This window comes from Mesoplodon mirus, assembly GCF_964341445.2.
Source record: "Mesoplodon mirus genome assembly, chromosome: 4".
Lineage (NCBI taxonomy): Eukaryota > Metazoa > Chordata > Mammalia > Artiodactyla > Ziphiidae > Mesoplodon > Mesoplodon mirus.
The window spans coordinates 155,558,497-155,578,294 of record NC_138979.1 but is presented as its reverse complement, the minus strand read 5'-3'; the positions used below and the strand labels follow the sequence as shown (position 1 = coordinate 155,578,294).

Genomic DNA, 19,798 nt, shown 5'->3' with positions numbered 1-19,798 from the left:
CAGAGGGGTACCAGTGGTGCCCTTCTGCTGCCCCTTGAGGGAGGCCTGCAGAGACCAGCCACAGGGACAGGGGTGTAGGGTGTTGGGCTGGAGCCCTTCCCCCACCAAGATACTTCCCCAGCTGTGCCTTCTGAAGATCAGGGCCCAGGTGAGCAGGATGAGCACGGGCTTTGTCCCAGAGCCACTGGGAGTCAGCAGGTATAAGGAGGTTAGGGGGTGGCCTGGGCCAGGCGCCCAAACACCTTCCCGGGGCTGTTGGCGGAGTCCTGGAAGTCCTTTGTGCAGGTAGGTCTACGTCTCCCTCCCTTCCCTGCCTTTTATGATTAGGTCTGGGAAGCCTTCTAGAAGCACAGGCAGGGCTGGCTCCCCTGCTCAGGTGGTGGAAGGCAGCGTGTGCGGGGAGAGAGGAACGGGCGTGGCCAAGGTCAGCTGGCCATGCCAGGTACAGGGGTCCACTGCCTCCCTGCTTCCTTATTCCCAAGGTTGGCCTGGTCCATTAAAGGAAAACTAGTTTAGGGCCTCTGTATACCACCCCCCTTTCCAGTTTCCCCTTAAGTGGCTCTTAATGATGCTTTCAGGCTGATTTTCTCCCAGTATTGGTGGAGAGGCTTGGGGAGGGTGGGTGGGAGGCACTGGAATTGCTCCGTTAGGGCGTTCCAGGCTGAGGTGGGCCGCCCTGACTGCACAGCAGCGTCACTTCTACCTGGGGGCTTCTACCTGGGGGCTTCGGGAGCTGCTTCTGCCTGGGCGCACCCCCGGAGGGTGATCCGACTGGGCTGGGGTGAGGTGGGCTGGTGCGCAGTGTGAGAAGAGGAGCCCCGCCCTGGACTGGTGCACGTGACATGACTTGCTGCTGGGCCCTTGGGAGGGGCCCGAGGGAGGAGAGCCAGGCTGACCGAGCCTGGGGTTAGGAGCTTGGGCTCTGCGCCCGGTTCTCTGGCTCCTCTGGCTACTGTTTGATGTGACCTTGTGAGCCTCTCTATGTCTCAGTTTTCTCCTCTGTAGAATGGGATTAATGATAGCACCTACCTCATAAGGTGGCTGGGGGGATTAATTGTGTCAATACTGACAGAGCTCTTGGGACAGTGAGCTGGGGAGGGCATCCCTGGCCTCTGAAGTCCTTGTGCGCTGACCTTCAAATTAGATTGTCAGGCTGGGGACTGTGGGCCTTCTTCTGTAACTGTGGTGAGTGCTGTAGGTGTCTGGGGGGCAGGGAGCCGCGTTTCAGTGGATGGCACCTTCACCCATACCGCCTTCCTCGCTTGGCTTGGGTCCAAAACCTGAGTGTGACCTCTGATCCCTCCCTCCCTCCCTCCCTCCCTGAGCATCTCTTGCATCCACCCACTTCTCTGTCCCCGCCACCACCTCCCTGGTCTAAAGCCACCTTTGCCTCTTGCCTGGACCTTTGCGTGGCCCTCTGACTGGGCTCTGCTGCCGTTCTGGCCCATCGCTGATCTGCTCGTCACGGTGCAATTAGGAGTCTCTTTCCAAGATGCAGGTGTAATTATGTGTAAACTAGCACCTGATTCCTGCACCCACCCTACCCACCCCCCAACCCTCAGCTGAAATCACATAAAACCTCTCCCATTGTTCTCAGGAGACACCGTCCTAACATCCTATGGGACCCCATGCCCCTGCAGTAATGCTGACCTCTGGCACCCCTCTCTTCTCCTCCTGCACCAGCCCCAGTGGCTGTTTTCCAGTGGCTTGAGCAGGACTTCGTCCCTGACCCCTGGGGCCGCTGATATTTTCTTTCCTCTTCTTGGGCGGCACCACGCTCCTGACCATCCCAGACCCCACACACGTGTGTTGGGTACCGTCCATCTCGGTTTGCACCTGTTGTTCTGATGTATTTATTAATAGCGCCTCCCTTTATTTTCAAGTGCCCTGGTTTGGATGATAAACTTTGTGGTCCCCCTTTCACATTTACAATCTCTTCATCTAATTAAAATTCCTCAGCTTTAAAAATTCACTGGCTTCCTCAAAGTAGTGGTCAGACACACACACACACCCTGGACCAGGTTAGAGACCCGTTTTAGCCTCATGCCTTCCAGAACTTTTCCTGTATGCATTGAAGCTCGGCTTGCAAATATATACTCACTGATGTGAGTCTTTGGTTAACATTTGTCATTCTTGTTAGACCAAAGGCTCCTTGATTTAAGGGGCTACGTCTTGGGCTTCCCTGGTGGCACAGTGGTTAAGAATCCACCTGCCAATGCAGGAGACACGGGTTCGAGCCCTGGTCCGGGAAGATCCCACATGCCACAGAGCAGCTAAGCCCGTGCGCCACAACTACTGAGCCTGTGCTCTAGAGCCCGCGAGCCACAATTACTGAGCCCATGTGCTACAACTACTGAAGCCTGCGTGCCTGGAACCTGTGCGCCGCAACAAGAGAAGCCACTGCGGTGAGAAGCCCGCGCACCACAATGAAGAGTAGCCCCTGCTCGCCTCAACTAGGGAAAGCCCGCACGTAGCAACGAAGACCCAACACAGCCAAAAAAAAAAAGAATAAATAAAATAAATTTTAAAAATTAATAAATAAGGGACTGTCTTTACTTGCCCAAAATGTGACCCCAGTTCCTGACACAGTCAGTGCTCAGTAAGAATTTACTGAATGAGTGAGTGAGTGAACGAATGAATGAATTTACCTTCTCCTGCTCACTGGCAGGGGGATCCTGGAGTCTGCGTGGGTCAGGAGCATGAGCAGTGGCCTGCCTTGAGGGAAGCTGCTGACATCGAGCCAATCCAAGCCCAAACAAGCCGGTTGCCCACACCCTGGCATACATACCCCCTGACTTGGCTGCCCCTATAGTTATTCATGACCTTTCTCAACGGGCTTTGTGTTTGGAAAGCCAAAAGAGACAAGCGTTCAAACCCTCTTTCCGCCTCCCCAAAACTGAGACTTAGGAGAAAGAGTTGCTTGGCCCATTCTGTCTCTCTAGGGAGCCCCAAGGTCCAGGACCTTCTCACATGGCTGGATATGAGTGCTGGCGTGATTCTCACCCAGTGTCCTGGGCTGCCCTCCCCGGTCCAGGCCCAGGGACTGCCTGGGGACGGCTAGCTGCACACGTCCCCGTGTGGTTCTCGGCAGACCTGGGACTGGCGCTGGCCGATTCCTCATTCTTCTCCAGCCTGAGCAAGGGTGGAAGGCTTACCTGGAAGAGCCGCAGGCCCCAGCACAGTGGAAAGGGCCCACACATTGGCATCCTGTGGACCCCAGTTCAGATCTCAGCTCTGCCTGTCACTAGCTGTGTGGCTAGGAAGGTTGCTTCCTCTAACCCTCGCGTTCCTCCCCTAACGCAGGATTCTTGAGTGGATTTGCTGAGATGGTGCATGCCTCACCCAGTGGTAATAACAGCCCACGTCTTTGAGCCACTCCAAGATCTTATTCCCTCTCTCTTCCCCTCCCCTTGGGGCTCCCAGAGGTCCACTTTGCCTTCCGTGTCCCCATCTTGGAGTTGAGGGCTTAACACGGTACCTTCCTCTGGAACAAGGTTAGGGGGAGGCTGTGGTGCCCTTGGGCAGCCCGTGTTCTCTGTGGCCCCCTCCCCCACTCACTGCACACTTTCCGAGCTTAAGCCCGGTGCTGGGAGACAGAGCGGGTGTGGATCTCCGAGCTCCCAGGAGACTGTGAACACACTCACCCACAGACAGAAGCCCCGTGTCCCACCCCGTCCCAGCAGTTAGTTGGCCAGATCTGCCTACAGCTGCACTTCTTCCCACCCTTCTGGAAATGTGGAAGTTTCCACAGACATGTTTCTATTCCTTAGCCTCTGCTCCCTGCTCCTGATCCCCCTGGCGCCCCGTCCCTTGAGCCAGGCTGGCCGTGCTGAGGTGTTGGCCAGCCCCCTGGCTGGCAGGCCCGCTGCGCTGGGCTGCCGACGCCCCAGGTCGCTGATGGGTCTTAGTGGAGGCTGGGAGGGCAGGGACGGTGTCGGGCCACGTCCGCCTGGGCCTGGGTAGGGTTTTTCATGGCCCACAGGTTGCCTGTGATTTCTTCAGAAAGGGGTTTTGGGGTTTCTGTGCCGCTTTATAATGCGCTGATCTGTGTCTGTATTTTGGGAGAAGAAACTTTATTTTCCTGGACCTCAGGTGAAGAGAACTGGCTTAATGAGGCCCCTCAGCTCATGGCCCACTTGTGGGTCCACCCAGGTGAGGCCACTGTGCGTCCATCATGTTTCACCCCACAGTCTCCCTATGATGGGCACATAGGGGGTCCCCACCCCTTCCCTGCCAACACATATAACGGAACGATGAACATTCTCCCACGGACCCCCGGGTTCACCATGTGAGGATTTCTTTGAGAGGAGATTTCCCGGGTGGCTTGTTGGGCAGGTACGGGGTGAATTTCATGATGTAGTGCTGGCTTGCTCTCCAGCATGGCTGCACAGCCCACCCTTCCAGCCAGGCATGAGGGCTCCTGGATTCCTCAACCCAGCGACATTTGGGGTAATCACCTCTCTAATTGTTTACCAGTCTCTTAGGTGTAAAGGACAAATGATTGTTTTATATGCAACTGAGGAGGAACTCTAAAGTGCCAAGCCTCTCTGTTCCCTTCCTCCATTCAGAGTTCCTAGAACCAGAAACTTCCTCTTAGGCATGGGGTGATTGCTGTCATAGCTGAGAGTCACGGAGGTTCTCTGCAGAAAGCCCCCCACTCGCCAGGGAGTGGCGGTTTATAGGGAGTCTGTTAATGCCCCAACCTCCCCACCCCCACCCAGAGTGCACATCACTTGTGGGATTCCTTGTGGCTGGTGATGCTTACACAGCTGCTGGATTCTGAGGTTGTGCCCCCTGCCACCTGCTTTCTGCTTCCGGCGTCTCTGGCATCCTGAAGGCTCTGGGTTCCCTGGAGCTTTGACCTTTCCTTTGGGAGGCTGCGAGTCTACCTGCGTTCCAGTGTGAGGTCATGTGGCGGTCCCTCGGGAGGGAGGTGGGTGGCATCATAGCACTGGCGTGGGGTCTGGGCTGAGGTCGTCTTACTGAGCTTATGTCCTTGATTGGGTCAAGGAGCCTAGGGCCAGGGAACGCTGGGGCACAGTGCCGGCTGGTGCGTGCTGGCCCAGACTCAAGCACACAGTGGGCATGAAGGCGATCTCTATAACCCCAGGATGGTGCCAGGTGACCATTTAGTACACATGGGCAATTCCATGGGCCCCGAGTAGGTCTCTATCTCACTCTTTTCTGTGAGCATCCTTTTTCATTTCTTTCTTGTATTTTATTTTATTTTATTTATTTATTTTTTTGCGGTACGCGGGCCTCTCCCGCCGCGGAGCACAGGCTCCGGATGCGCAGGCTCAGCGGCCATGGCTCACGGGCCCAGCCGCTCCGCTGCATGTGGGATCCTCCCAGACCGGGGCACGAACCCGTGTCCCCTGCATCGGCAGGCGGACTCTCAACCACTGCGCCACCAGGGAAGCCCTCTTTCTTGTATTTTAATAATGAACTCTAGATATTATTAACAGCTTATCATGTGCTTGGCTTTTTGCAAATGTTAGCTCATTGAAACCCCGTAATACCCCAGTGAGAAAGGTATTAACCCCTTTTACAGATGAAAAGACTGAGGTTCAGAAAGGTCAAGAACTTGCTCAGGTCCCAGTGTTACTAAGTGGCAGACCCAGATCACATCCAAGTCATCTGCGCCTAAACCCGTCCTTGTAACCGTCAAGCCCGTGGTCCTCAGTGGGATCTCTGGACCAGCTGCATCAGCACCACCTGGATTCTTGTGGGAAATGCAATTTCTCTGCCTGTCCAGAACTACGGAATCAGAAATCGGGGGGGATTCATACATCTGTTTTCACGAGCCCTCCAGGTGATTTTGATGCACCTTCAAATCCAAGAACCCCCACATGGAGCTTTTCTGCTTTCCTTTTTCTCCTTTATTTTTTCTGCCCTGCGCTTGTGTCATTGGGCCAGTCAGCGTACGCACAGACTTTGGGCCTTGGCTTCTCTTCCTGGGTTTCATGCCCACTCTAAGAGGTACAGTGTCTGTCCCTACTGGGTCTGGGCCTGCAGGAACCCCTCCCACGTCCCTGAAAGCATTTGATAGAGCTGCCTCCAGCTGCAAGCCTGGCGACATTGGCCACCACGGGGGCCAGAGTTCCCAGCACTGTGCCAGAGGAGTTGCCTCGAGAGGGCAGGGGTCCCAGCAGTGGACTGTGGGACAGGCCAGAACAGAAGCTCCAGTCCAGCAGGTTATTCAGGGACACAGAGAAGAGACCTGGAAATTTTCTTTATCCAAGCAGTGTCTCTTTCCTTCTTGCAAATTTGTAATAATGGTTTGGCCTCTGGAGAGGCCACATGGGGGGCTTGGAGCCTAGGCAGGACCCTTGTTCCGAGTCAGCAAATCACACTCAGTAGAAATGACCCTGGCGAGAGGAGGGGAGCTAGCTGTACTTGATTTTACTTTTTGAGCCCCCACTATGAGTCAGGTATTGTGCTATTTGATTCTTACCACAACCCCAGGAGGGGGTGGGCAGATTGATTATTCCCATTTCACAGGTGAGACCATCGAGGCTTCAGGCTGTGAAGTTGAGGGTCACAGCTCAGCCATACAGAGGAGTCAGGTTAGATGCTCGAGGCAGCCAGACCACAGCTCCCCGTATTTTATGAATACCAGGCTGGGCCAGATTCTTGTCATGCGGGGAAATTCTCTGTGGGATTGAGTGGCCCATGGCTCTCAGCATTGTGCCAGAAAAACCAGATGACCTCACATGTGAATGACTTTTCCTTCTTTGGGGAAGGAATGTGTGGGCCACTCCTGTGAGCTGCAGCCCACAAGACCTGTGTGCTGTCAGACCCACAAGGGCCAGAATCCGACTCCAGACATGGGGGAGGTGTCATAGGCAGGCCCAACCTTGGGGTCGGCAGTGGGGAGCAGGCTGTTCTCACACTGGCCTCCGTAAGTAGTGTCAAGTGTGCCCAGGAGGGGCCAACAGGCCTTTGATGGTTAAGCAGATGTCCTGGGGCGTGACCTGCTCTTCAGAGTAACCACTCCCTGGGGAGGCATCGACAAGGCCAGTGGCACCTAAAGCCCACACAGTTCAGGCCTGGCTTGAGTGCTACATATGCCCGAAGATGAGACCAGACCTCCCACCTTGGAATCTTGGTCTCAGTTACCTCAGTACCTGGAGAGAGCCAGGGTCTGGGGCCTGTCTTTGAGCCTGGTTTCTTGCCAGTGGGCCAAATGGGTAAACAAAACAAAACAAAAACCCCTTGATAAAAGACTTAGTGGGGTTCTGGAATATTTTAGTTTTTTTTTTATTAATAGCTTTATTGAGATATAATTCACATACTGTACAATTCACCCATTTAAAGTGTACAATGTAAAGTTTTTAGCGTAGTCACAGATATGTGCAGCCATTACTGCAGTCAATTTTAGATCATTTTCATCACCTCTAAAAGAAACCCCATCCCCCTTAGCTATCACCACCCCCAGCCCTAAGCTACCACTACTCTATTTCTGCCTCTGTAGATACATTTTTGGTTTTTTAGCATCCAGTGAGCACTTAGTCTGCATCTGGCACTGGGCTAAGCCTTCTGTTTAGCTCACACAACCCTCCCTCAGGATAGCCGCACGGGGTAGACACTCTTTTTTGTCTTTGTCTTACTGATGTGGATGGAGACTGAGGCTCAGCGAGTCCAGGGTCCCAAAGGCCATAGTGACAGAGCCTGCCAATGGCTGGACCATTGCTGTGGCTCTTTGGTCCCAGGAGAGGCCAGGTTGTGGATGGTGGCAGACTGGTGGGGGCAGCTGATGCTCCTTGGCCAGGAGCTGAGAGGACAGTCCTTGTTTCTTCACTGGAATCTGGCGCCACCTGACTTTTAAAACGGCCCTGAATTCTCTCAGGAGCTCCAGATTCTGCCTGCACCTGGGGGAAGGCACTGGACTGCTTTCCAAAAGGGCCTTGGTGAGAAGGGGTGCCTGGGCCTCGTGGAGGGGCTGGCAGCTCTCCTCTCTCCCACCAGGGTGTGGTCATTAGGTCAAATCACCTAGAATGAGCCATTTGGCCATCTGTGCTTTGGCCTTGTGGCCTTGGCGACCCTCCGGGCGTCTGGTGCTGTGTCTCGAAATGGGCTGCAGGTGGACATGAACCGGAAACACAGGCCCCTGTTCCTCCGACTCCTGTTCTCACCCTGGCCAGGGGCTGGCCTCAGGGTTTCCTCATCAGTCAGTAGGAGAGAAATAACAGACCTCTTTCTTCCCAACCTGTAGAGCTCTGTGAATGATTAACTTTGATTGAATAGAAAGGGAATGGGAAGTGAGAGCAGTAGGACAGAGGACATTTATGAGGCTCCTGCCCTTTCCTGACGGCTGGCTATTTTGCTTCCATTGCCCTCATTCTGACAACAACCCCACAAACTTGTGATATGATGTATCCCCATTTGTCAGATGAAGTAATTGAGGCCTAGACAGGTTCATTAAAGCCACACAGCCACTGAGTGACAAAGGCCGGCTGGATTAACGTTTTTTAAGCCTCTGTTGTGAACAGAGCACCAGACAGTCTCTGAGTACGTGAGATCTAATTTGGTCCTCTCTAATGCTGTGCCGTCATAGGTCTTGTTATCCCCATTTTACAGATGGGCATCCTGAGGCTGAGATTGAGAATCCTGTACAAAGAGACAGAGCTAATGAGAGGTGTAGGCCGGGGGCCCAGCTCTTTCCAGTTACAAAGTCCAGCTCCTTTGGGAGCCTCCAGCCACCTGCCTCTGAGTTTCCGGGCCCCAACATTCGCATGGCTTTGGGGGCAAGCAGTTAGAGAGGTGCCCTTTCAGAGCAGAGGAAACCGCCTGGTGGTTCAGCACCACTCCCAGGGGTGGAAAGTAAACAGATCTGGGTGGAGATGTTCTTGAGGACTCTGCTTTTCATCTGTGAGTGAACCAGCTGACTGCTTGCTTTGAAAGGCTGGCAGCCAGCCCTTGATAAGTTAACCAGATACTTCTATTTACGTTACCGGAACACTGGGCATCTGAGATCACTGCTGGCAGGCCTTTGCTTAGACAAACCACCCAGTGCCCACGCCCTGGCCAGGCTGGCCACGTGCGGGGGTCAGAGGGACTCCATGGTGGCCTGAGGGAGAGAGAGTGCTCCCTGGCTGGTCCACAGTGACCTCCCCCGGGCCAGCAAATGCTGCAGAGACCTCGGCCCTGAGCTCTCAAGGGGCCCTGGCCTGACGCTTGCACATGGTGGCCAAGAGTGGCAGAGGAGGGTGGGCTGTGACTGACAGTCATGGCAGGGCGCCTGCCCAGAAGGGTGTGGAGATCGCAGGGCTGCTGAACTGATTTCTCAGTTGATGAGCCTAGACCAGGACCAGGGTCCTGGTTGCTGTACTCCAGGGAGGGGAAGATCATCCGATGAGAAGCCAGCTTGTACAGGAAGCCCTGTACCACCTTCAAGAGGCTTAGAAACTTGCTTGGGTTTTTCTGGGCCACTGGGCCAGGGGGTACTGTCCTTCATCTCCCCCCGCAATTAACAGTTTGCTGTCTGTTGGGGTGGACATGTGGGTGTAATTGCTGCTTTATCTTCATGTCCTGGTCCCTAATTATGACTTTCCTTATAATAGTTTACACTGATAAGGCACTTCAAAGTTTTTCACAACCCTTTCTCTATATAATATTTTATTCTATTACTAATTCTTTTAAATAGATGGAAGAATTTTTCCTTTTTCATCTCTTCCTATTCTTTTAAATTTGGAAACATTTGTTTTTCCCCCCCGAGAATTCATGAGCCCTGACCACCACCCCCATCCCCCCCGCCAGCTCACCCCCCATCCCAAGTAATCCCAGAGAAATGGGAAGTTCCCTCTATCCCATCCAGAGGTCTGACTCAGCAGATAAACGTATACACGTCCACACAGACTTTTCTTAGATTTGCATGGCTTTTTGTTTGTTTGTTTTAACAGATAATGACTGCACATGGTATAAAATTCAAAGGAAACAAAAGGGTATTCTGTGACAAGAAAACGCCCCACCCTCCCCTGTCAGGAGCCTCCTAACTCCCCTGCCTGGAGGCAGCCACGGTGCCAAGTTCTGTGTATCCTTCCAGGGATATTCTGGCATAAAGCTTTTATGGACTATCCAGCAAACTAATAACAGGTGTCTTTTTGTGAGGGGTAGGCAGCCTTGAGACCGAAACCCTGATCATGCGTTGAGTCATTGAGGTGAAACTGCCCCTGTGGAATTTATTGGCCTCTGACAAGGAGCCGAGCCCATCAGTGGCAATCAGCCCTACGTGGGAGCTGAAGAGTGTCCCTGGGTCCTCTACTTGGCTGTGTCTTTTACTTTTGCACATTATGATGGGACACGTTGCTGGGCTCTGGCCTGCAGGGTCTGGGACTCATTTGGGATTACATAGCTGGAAGGGGTTGAGGTGATACATATGAGGTCACACGCATGCCTGGCTGAGCCAGGGCAGAGCCCAGGTTTCCTGACCCCTGTGCTCTGAACAGTAACTCCCCTGGAGTGAACCGGGGCTGGTGTCGAGTGTCAGGATCCCAGGGGAGCAGGAGGATGTGCCTGGGAGAGGTGTGGTCGGTACGCGAGCCTGGGGCCTGGTGGCCAGTGAGGTGGCAGTGCTGTCCCTCCACCCGCTGAGCCGGCCTCATTTTGGCTGCAGGTGGGTTGTCTTGTTTACTCAGGACCAGTGGAGAGGTCAGCCAGGTGTGGATGGCCTGGATTGTGCGCTGAGGGGAGTACACATCACAGAGGCGTGCTAGCAGGGAGGAGGGCAGGGAGGAGGTGGGGATTGCCAACCACATTTGCAGACGCTGGGCAAGGAAAGAAAGTCATCGCAGAGCACAAGCCCTGCTTGCGTCAGGATGGGTTTTGTTTCCATCGTTTTCTCTCGTTCCTGTGATCGCTCACATGGTTTTAAGCCTGTGGTACATACAGTTTTGCATCCTGCTTTCTTGGTAATTACATATCAGCCTTTTCCCATAATAATATATAGTTTCAGAACCCATCATTTTGGCTGTCTAGTGTTCCATTAAGTGGATGAACCATAATTTATTTAACTAATACTTTATTAATAGAATTTGGGGCTATTTCTAATTGTTTCCTCTCAAGTAATGCGGGCGAGGATGTCTTTGTGCCCGTAACCCTTCTCTTTCTTGAGCGATATTTACCCAGGATAGTGTCCCAGCATTGGGCTAAAGGTTATGCCCGTTTTAGCTCCCCTCGGCGAGTTGCCTTCCACCGGAGTTGTACGGAATCAGCCTACCTGCTGTGATGTGTTGCGGCTTGGCCACTGTACCCACCCTTTAATGGGAATTAGCAGAAACTTATTTTTGCAGATGTAATAAATGAAAATTGGTACCTTCGTTTGAATTCACAAAACATGGTGGTGTGTGTGCACGTGTGTGTGTGTATCGGGGGGACGCACACCTGATTGTCGTCCCTGGTGACAGGTGTGGGTCCTTGATCAACCCAAACAAGGAGAGCTCCTGTGGCCCCTCACAGGAAGTTCTCTCAGTTTTTGCTTACAGATTCCCGGATGGCTGATGCTGGTGGTGGTCTGCGAGGAATGTTAACCGTGCTGGGCACAGCTGTCTGCTCGCGTTAACACACCATTCGTTCCTGTGTGGTAACTCTTTTGTTAGGAGACTTAGAAAGTTTTCACGTTTTCCCACTGTGGAACCAGAGACCCTGTCAGTCTTAATTCAGATTTAGCCTGCCCCTATCTTTTGAGGGGCTGTGGGATGTCTTATTTTTAAGTTGGACCAGCATTTAAAAATGAGAAGACTCACATAAAAGTCCAGATTTCTGGCTCCTCTTCATTGGAGGTCTGGCACCTGGGGACGCACGTTCCCATATGAGCCAAGGAGAGACGCCTCCCATCCCCTCACCACACCTGCCCTGATACCGAGATTGTGTTCTAACTGCCATTATCACCGTGTATGCTCGGGACCAGTTCTCTGTGCCCATGTTGCTCTGCTGAGTGGAAACCCAAAGGATAGCCCGAGAGGGCCACTGTTTCAAGAGAAATCCATGAGTGCACATGGAGGCAAGGGCGCTCGTCATTCCCACTTTCCTTACACTTTCCCCTTTGGCCTTTTATTAAACTTCTTTGTGCCTTAGTTTTCTCATCTGTAAAATGGGGAAAATAATAGCACCTGCCTTGCCGCATAGCACAGGGAGATCAGCTCGGTGCTTTGTGACCGCCTGGAGGGGTGGGATAAGGAGGGTGGGAGGGAGACGCAGAAGGGAGGGGATATGGGAACATATGTATATGTATAACTGATTAAATTTGTTATAAAGCAGAAAAAAAAGAAAAAAAATAAATATGGATCTCCCTAAAAAAAAAAAAAAGAATATTCTTGGTGAAGTAGTAAAAATATTAATTGTATTAAATTTCAAAAAAAAATAGCACCTGCCTTGTAATGTTGTTTTGAAGATTGAGTTAAAGGGGGTAAAGCACTCAGAAGAGGGTCTAGCAAGAGCAAGTACTCAACAGATGTTAGATACTGCCATTATTATTATTATTATTATTAATGGTATATGTGCTTGTCTTCTCCAGACTAGATTCTCAACCAGGGGTGATTTTTGGTTGTCACAACTTGAGGTGGAGGATGTACCTGCATTTAGTGGGTAGGGTCCAGGAATGCTGCTAAACATCCTATGATGCATAAGACAGGCCCCAAACCCTTAACAAAGAAGTAACTAACCCAAAATATCAATGGTATTGAGGTCGAGAAACCCTGCTCAGACATTTGAGTGTGTGACTCTTGGTCTAACTGAATTCTTCAAACACATCTCCAACCCAACTTTTCAAGGGCTACCTTGGGCTCTCGAAGAATCAGCATTATAAGGGACCTACTTAGCTCAGCCCCCAGGGGGAGCTTGAATCCTCTCCCAGCACCCTCACCAAACACATGCCTTTGGTGGGTAATGCACTGTATACCCAGTGTTTGGTCTGTTCTTTATTACACTGAACTCTAGTCTTCCCTGCAGCTTCCTATCCTTGATCCTAATAATAGTAGCTACCATTTATTGAGCCTTATGTGTGGGTGATTGTACTTAGCACTTGCCATGTGTTGCTGCACTGTTCCACACCACCCTTCGAGGCAGGTTCTATTATTATACCCATTTTACAGATGTGGAGATTGAGGGTTGGAGAAGTGACATCACTTGCCCAAGTTTACTCAGGGCCAGAGATGGGATTAGATCCAGGTGAGTCTTGCTCTAGAATCCACGTTCCTCGCCATTACTGCCTGCCTTGTTCTGCCCGGGGCTGCATTCAACAAGTTTATTCGCTCGTCCATGGGAGGGTCTTTCAAATATTTAGGATGAGTCCCTGACTCCAGTCTTCTCTCTTCCTGGTCAAAGAGCCCCAGTTCCCAGAATTCTCCTCAAAGACATGTTTCTGATCTGCTCACCATCCAGAACGATCTCCCACCTCTGGACAACCAGCTACCTGCCTTGGGGCTATGCTCCCTTTGCCTCTCTTCATCACGCTGCCTCCAGAGAGGCTGCCCGTCCCATGCCCATCCCATGCCAGTTGATGGCCCATCAACTCAAGACTCTCTGTGCCAGTGCTGACCGGAGTCACCCAGGTTCCCTCTGGGTGGTGTTTTCACTTCACAGTGACCTGTTTTTCAGTGACATGCCACAAGATTCAGCCCACCTGTCTGCCCTTGGTTCTGCTGTTCCCTTCCAGCACCCCACGCACACCTGCACCTGAAATCCACATTGTCCTGGTGGAGCAGAAAAGTATACGGGACTGGGAGTCAGGAGGCCATGTTGTGAACATATCCAGCTGTGTGGCCTGGGAAAAGTCACTCACCCTCTCTGGTCCATGTGTCCTCAGTTGTAAAGTGAGGGTTTTGACTCAGGTGTGCCAAGCATCTCTTCCAGCTCTAACATTCTTTGATGACATATGTTGGACAGCGTGAACTTGTAATAGTTATCTCTAATTATTGTGGTACCCATAATGATAGGTAATTATGGAGCAGTCATTGTGTTCCAGACCTTCTTTTCTATGTTTTAAGTGGGTTATCTTATTGAATTCTCCACCAACCCCATGCTGTTATTACCCCATTTTACAGACTGGTGCCTTGAGGCAGAGCCATGTTGACTCACTTGCCCAAGGTTACCGCCTGGCTAGAAGCTGATGGACTGGAGTTTGCCTTGTCTTCTTCAGAGTGATTAAATCCTTCCAGGCTCTTAGATTCTTGCTCTGTGGAGTGATTTTTATTTTTAAATTAAAAAAATAAAAGAAAAGATTTTGGCCACACCTTGCGGCTTATGGGATCTTAGTTCCCCAACCAGGGATTGAACTCACGCCCTTAGCAGTGAAAGCACAGAGTCCTAACCACTGGACTGCCAGGGAATTCCCTCTGTGGAGTGATCTTAAGCAAGTCCTGTGATCTTCCTGTGCTCAGCATCTTGTGTTTTACCACTCCGTCCTCCCACCAACGTCAAGACTCTGAATGCCACTTGACTTCAAAAGCTCAGCCCCTGACTCATGCTTATGGGGTAATCCTCTGTACCCCAGACCCCAGCTGAGCGTGATTATTCAGACACCCTTTAGAATCGAGAATTTAGATAATGATGACAGTAGTGACTACTTCTTACACACTTAATGTATTTCAAACACATTAATATCATTATTAATATAAATTAATATTAATATGTTAACATTATCATTTTTCCTAGTTTTTTTGGTTGTGGTAAAATACACCATATTCTTATTTAATCTTCATTGCAGTCCTGCCTGGCAGGTGCTGTTGTCTCTAGTTTACAGTATGAAAACTGAGGCTCAAAGAGGCCTGTGTGGCTGAAGTCACATTCTAGTGCATATGAGCTGGGGAGCAGGGAGAACATGTTCTCAAAAGCCACTTGCCTTCTCAACACATTTTAAAGGAAATATAGGGAATTCCCTGGTGGTCCAGTGGTTAGGATTCGGCGCTTCCACTGCCTGGGGCCTGGGTTTGATCCCTGGTTGGGGAACTAAGATCTTGTAAGCCACTTGGGGCAGCCAAAAAAAAAAAAAAAAAAAAAAAGGAAATATATGGATAGGATACTTGTTAAAGATATAATGGAAAGCCCTTAGAGGATTCTGTGTGAAAGCAGGACTGTGAGACCCACAGAGAAGGTAGACAAAGATGCTTCTCTCTCCATCAACTCCGTGGACCTTGGCCCAGCTCAAGTGTCCTGTACTCCCTCACCCCCTGTTGGGTTGGAGGCTGGCCTGGCCCATTTGTAACCTTGGACTACAGTACTGGATAGTTAAACTCTGTGTCTCCTTAAAATCACCTTTATGCCAGATTAAACATGGGTAGATTCTTCAAGGTCAGTGAGAAGTTGAGCAGGAGTCTGGGTTCTCTGCCAGCCCCTCCCTCTCTGTCCAGGGCCTTCCGAGGCTGTGCAGTGGGGCTGGAGGTAGATGAAGTGCGGAGGCTGCTGAGAAGAGAGCTAAGCTAGCCCTCACTGTAGCTCTGGGAGCACTTCCAGCATGGTGCCCAGGCCCTTTTTCCTGGGACCTGTCTGCACACCCGAGCTCATTCTGCAACACAGTGGGTCCACGGAAGGCCCATCAGTTCCTCCCATCTCCTTAGTCAGGCAGTGAGCCACAGCAAGGATCCCCTGACGGGGCTCTTGGAGCAAGCGGAAGTTCAGATAGGGCAGGGCCTGGTTGGGAGTGAGGCAACAAGATGCCACCTGCCCTTTATTTAAATGAGGCTGGACCGTAACCCTGCTGGGGTAGCACTGCCCACCATGCTGGGGCATCTGGGCTGGAGGCCAGGGGGCCAGGGTCTCTAGCCATGGGCATCCCTTGTGGCTGTTTGCTTTTCCTCCTGCTAAGGAGCAGGTGTCCCCCTCTGTCAGAATGTGGGCGCTCAGGCTTCCGGTCTAGGGCCTGCCTGTGCTGGAGGAGAGAGCATGGCTGTGCGGTGCACTGCGTGGAGGACCTCGCTCCTGACCTTGCTGTCTCCCCTCTCAGGCCCCGCCAGCCTCCTCTGCTGGGGATCCACAAGGCCACGGTCAAGGTCACAGGCTTTCTGCCCCCATACCGCAACTTTAGCCCTCTCCGAATAACACTTCAGCACCTGTTCAAAGAAAAAGAGTCCCCAGACACAAGCTGTCATCTTGGGGACACAGCGCAGCACTTGGCAGGGTGGAACCCAGGACGGAGTTTAGTGGCTGGAGGCCAGGGGAAGGGTGTGGGCTGGGCGCACGGGGGGCCGAGTCCTCTGAGCCCCTTCCCCCGGAGCTTCCAGGGGAGCTAGCCTTTCTTCTCCCTCCTACCATTTGTTGAGCTCGTGTTACGTGGTAGGCACTTGATAAATATTTTCTGGTTAATCCGCTTGACTTTCATAGCGTGCTGTCACTATCCCTATTTTGCTGCTAAGGGACCCGAGGTTTAGGGAGGTGAGTCGGCGGGTCTCACCTGCAGACTGGTGAAGAGCGGGTCTGAGCGCTGAACCGGATCTGGTGCCCCCTCCCAAGTGCATGTTCTTAATCACTGAGTTACCCTTTCTTCCATGACCTGAGCTTCGAGCTGCTTGCTGGGGAGGTGCTCAGAGGCCCCTTCATAGCAGCCACCTGTAGGGGCCGGGAAGGGGGCTTGGGGTTTTAACCAAGTGCAGCCCCTGAGACCTCAGAGGCCGGGCTTTGTGTGGGGAGTCTTGAGCAAACACAGGTGCGTGTCAGCCTCCAGGGCTCTGGGACTGGCTTCTCCAGGAAATGGGGCTGGCTGCTTTCAACAGCCCTTTTCCTCTTGCAAAAGTGGTACCTTTTTACCCACGTGGCCTCTTCCTCCTTTCTCTCACTCCATCCCCTCTCCACGACTGGGTGGTAAACAGTGAGATTTCACAGCCCCTCCAGCTGTGGGGGTCTGGGGATTCCCACCAGGACCCCGGCCCCACTGGACCTGAAAGCTATCCCTTTGAGCTGCTGGGGTGACCCACTACCTGCCAAGTCAGCAGAAAACCCCAGGCAGAAGCTGAGTGTGGGCCTGGGAGGGAGATGAGAGCAATGTGCTGTGGAAATGCAAGATGGTGGTAAATGACCGCCCCCCCTCCATCAACGTACAGTGTGATGACACCCGGGCAGAAGTGCATATACAGGAACACGACAGCTGGGAGAGAATAAGGAACTACAAACAAATTCGTAATTATTTTAAAGATTTAAAAATTCTTTAATATTTTTTACATCAAAAAATTGACAGCACAGTGAAAATAAAAACTAAGTAGCCTCTCATCCCCTGCTGGGTTTGCAATGCCAACACGAGAGGCAGGGGGCCTGGTAGATACTCTTTCTTGCCCTGCTTCATCCCCTTTCCTCTGAGCTGTCTTCCGCTTCCAGAGGGTCTCTGAGAGCGCTGTTTGGCCCATCACCCCCCTGCACTGATACCATCCAGGTGTGGTTGGATCTTCCAGGACCCTCCCACTTTGCATCGGTTCTCACTTTTACATCCACTAGAATGTCCGTTGCACAGGGCAAGGAATTTTGTTATTTTGTTCACTGCTGCGTCTACGACTCTGTGCCCCGAGACTTTAGGGTGAGTCCAGGTGTGAAGCTGACCAGTGGCCACCATGCAGTGGGATACGGGCAATGATAAGAGGGGTTGCAGGGTGCTGTGGGCTCACACATCAGCCCGATCTGGCGGGTGGCTATCAGGAAGGCTTTCTGGAGGAGGTGATATCTTAGCCCAGTCTTAGAAGAAGAGTGTGAGTTAGCCAAGCATGACATAAAGGACATTCCAGGCAGAGGAATCAGTGTATGTCCCCTGCCCACCCCCAAGCTGTGTGCCAGGCTTACGAAAGCTTTGGGACAGCACACGCACATCCCTCTTGTCTGTCATGGGTGTGGGCTGGCCTACAGAGTGGAGCTGTGTTTGCAGGGAGGGAGAAGTACCCTGTGTTGCTGAGTTTCTGGTGAGATACGATTTAGGAATGAGGCCCAGTGTTGGAGGGGTGTCATAGTGCGGCCCCCTGTCCCCACCTCGTGTGGGCTGCTGTCTTGCCTTCTTGCTCACAGGCTCGTCAACTCTTGGTTATACGCCTACGCAGCCATTTCTTCTCCCCAGTACTCACTGCTGTGGCACTGCCCCTTTCTCCTGCCCATTTATTGCCACTTCACTTTGGAGTTCCCCAGGGCAAGAGGATGTGGTGGTGGGGGTCATGAGTCTGGTGACCTTTCTGAAGAGGAGGAGTATTTCCAGGGTGGTTGCTGCTGTTATGAGAAATAACACTGTCACCATTGCCACTTTGCAGGACAGGTGGGGAGAGAGCTGGCTGGCCCTGCTGTGGGGGACTGAAGGTGGGCTCTTGAGCCCCCGTGTAGTTGAGAGCACCATTTGGGGCAGAGGAGTCTTGAGTTGCCAAGGAATAGATTGGATCTACAGTGAGAGAGCTCTTCCCTCTGTGTGTGACAGCTGGGGAGAGACACTTGCCCAAGTTCTGTTTGGATGGGCGAGCGAAATGGAAGCGCATGCTGTTTATTTCTCATGTTTGTTGAGTCACCCTGTTCCTTGTGTGAGCCACCAGAGGGTGCTGTTGGCACAGGATAGCTTGGCCTGCCTGATGGTCTGCTTAATACAGAGGCTTCAAGGTTGCAGCTCTCTCCCCACAGATCAGAAAATTACGGCGCTGATGGTCTTTCATTTAGTCTTCTGGCAGTCCCTTTTTGAAATTCTTGCTCTTACTTTTGCACCTTAAGGTGCCTCCACCTCCCACCCCAAATACACACGCATACACCATGGGGGCACTTACTTCTCTCTCTTTATTCTGACTGCCCCTCTGAACTCTGTTCCCAACAAAACGGATTAATCTTCCTTTAGCTAGCTGCCAAGTGGACAAGGATTTAATAAACTTATTTACCCTAAGGTGTTAATGAGGCTCAATACTTTACCCCTGGGGTACTCGACCTTGTAACTGTGAAGATCGAAACTAAGCCTTATAATCTAAGAGGTGAACGGCTAAGAATGGAATTGTGCCACTTCTCAGTGTGGGTGGGGATGATGTTTTGGGAAGAAGGTTGGGAGGGGAGCTGTTAAAGGAAGGTGCTGCTTTGTCCATCCCACTGGTGCCCACCCACATCACTGGCCCTGCAGGGCGACCCCTCAGCTGTTGCCCTGCAGTGAGGTGAAGGAGACTGCAGAACAGCCACGCTGAGAGGTTTTATGGCCTCTGCTGAGTGGATTTCTCACCCTTTATGGTTAGATGTCTTGACCAACAAGGATGACACCACCAGCCTGCCCAACACCTTATACAGAACAACTGGAAAAAGGGCGTGAGACGGACGGGTCCTCAGGGCCTCAGAGACCATGTGGCTTGTGGGAGAGACTGACCACTTGCTCTTCTTCCCTTTGCGCAGACGTTTACAGCATGGTGCAACTCCCACCTCCGGAAGGCAGGGACGCAGATCGAGAACATCGAGGAGGACTTCCGGGATGGCCTGAAGCTGATGCTGCTGCTGGAGGTCATCTCAGGTGAGCTGGACCACTGGCCTTGGGAGAGAGCCAGAGCAGAGGTGAGGTGATGCCAGATGGGTGGGGCCACCATGGCCCAGGATCAGGCACTGCCCACTGGGTTCTGCCACTTTGGGAATGCTGCCCTGACACCTCTGCGTCTGCTCTGTCCTTGGTTATGGCTAGCTTTGGGTGTCTTGAAAAAAGTTGGGGGTGACGTATGACTTCAGACAAGGAGACTGAGTTTGGTCCTGCCTCTGCTACCGGCCATCTGTGTGCCCTCGGCCAAGTCGCTGCCTTTCTGCCTCAGCATCCTCATTTGCTTAAAGAGGGGTTTGAAGGATGGTCTCTGAGGTCTCTTCTCCAAATACTAGGATTCTGTGGTCA

At 52.2% G+C, this 19,798-nt stretch overlaps 1 protein-coding gene across 3 annotated transcripts in view; it reads left to right on the top strand.

The window, feature by feature from the left end:
• The window catches only part of ACTN1 (actinin alpha 1), a 99,045-nt gene that overhangs the window by 34,645 nt on the left and 44,602 nt on the right, over nucleotides 1-19,798 (top strand). For all 3 annotated transcript variants that reach the window (XM_082619464.1, XM_082619463.1, XM_082619465.1), the window contains exon 2: nucleotides 19,318-19,432. In XM_082619464.1, coding sequence (XP_082475590.1) covers nucleotides 19,318-19,432 — 115 coding nt within the window. The remainder of the gene's footprint in view (nucleotides 1-19,317; nucleotides 19,433-19,798) is intronic.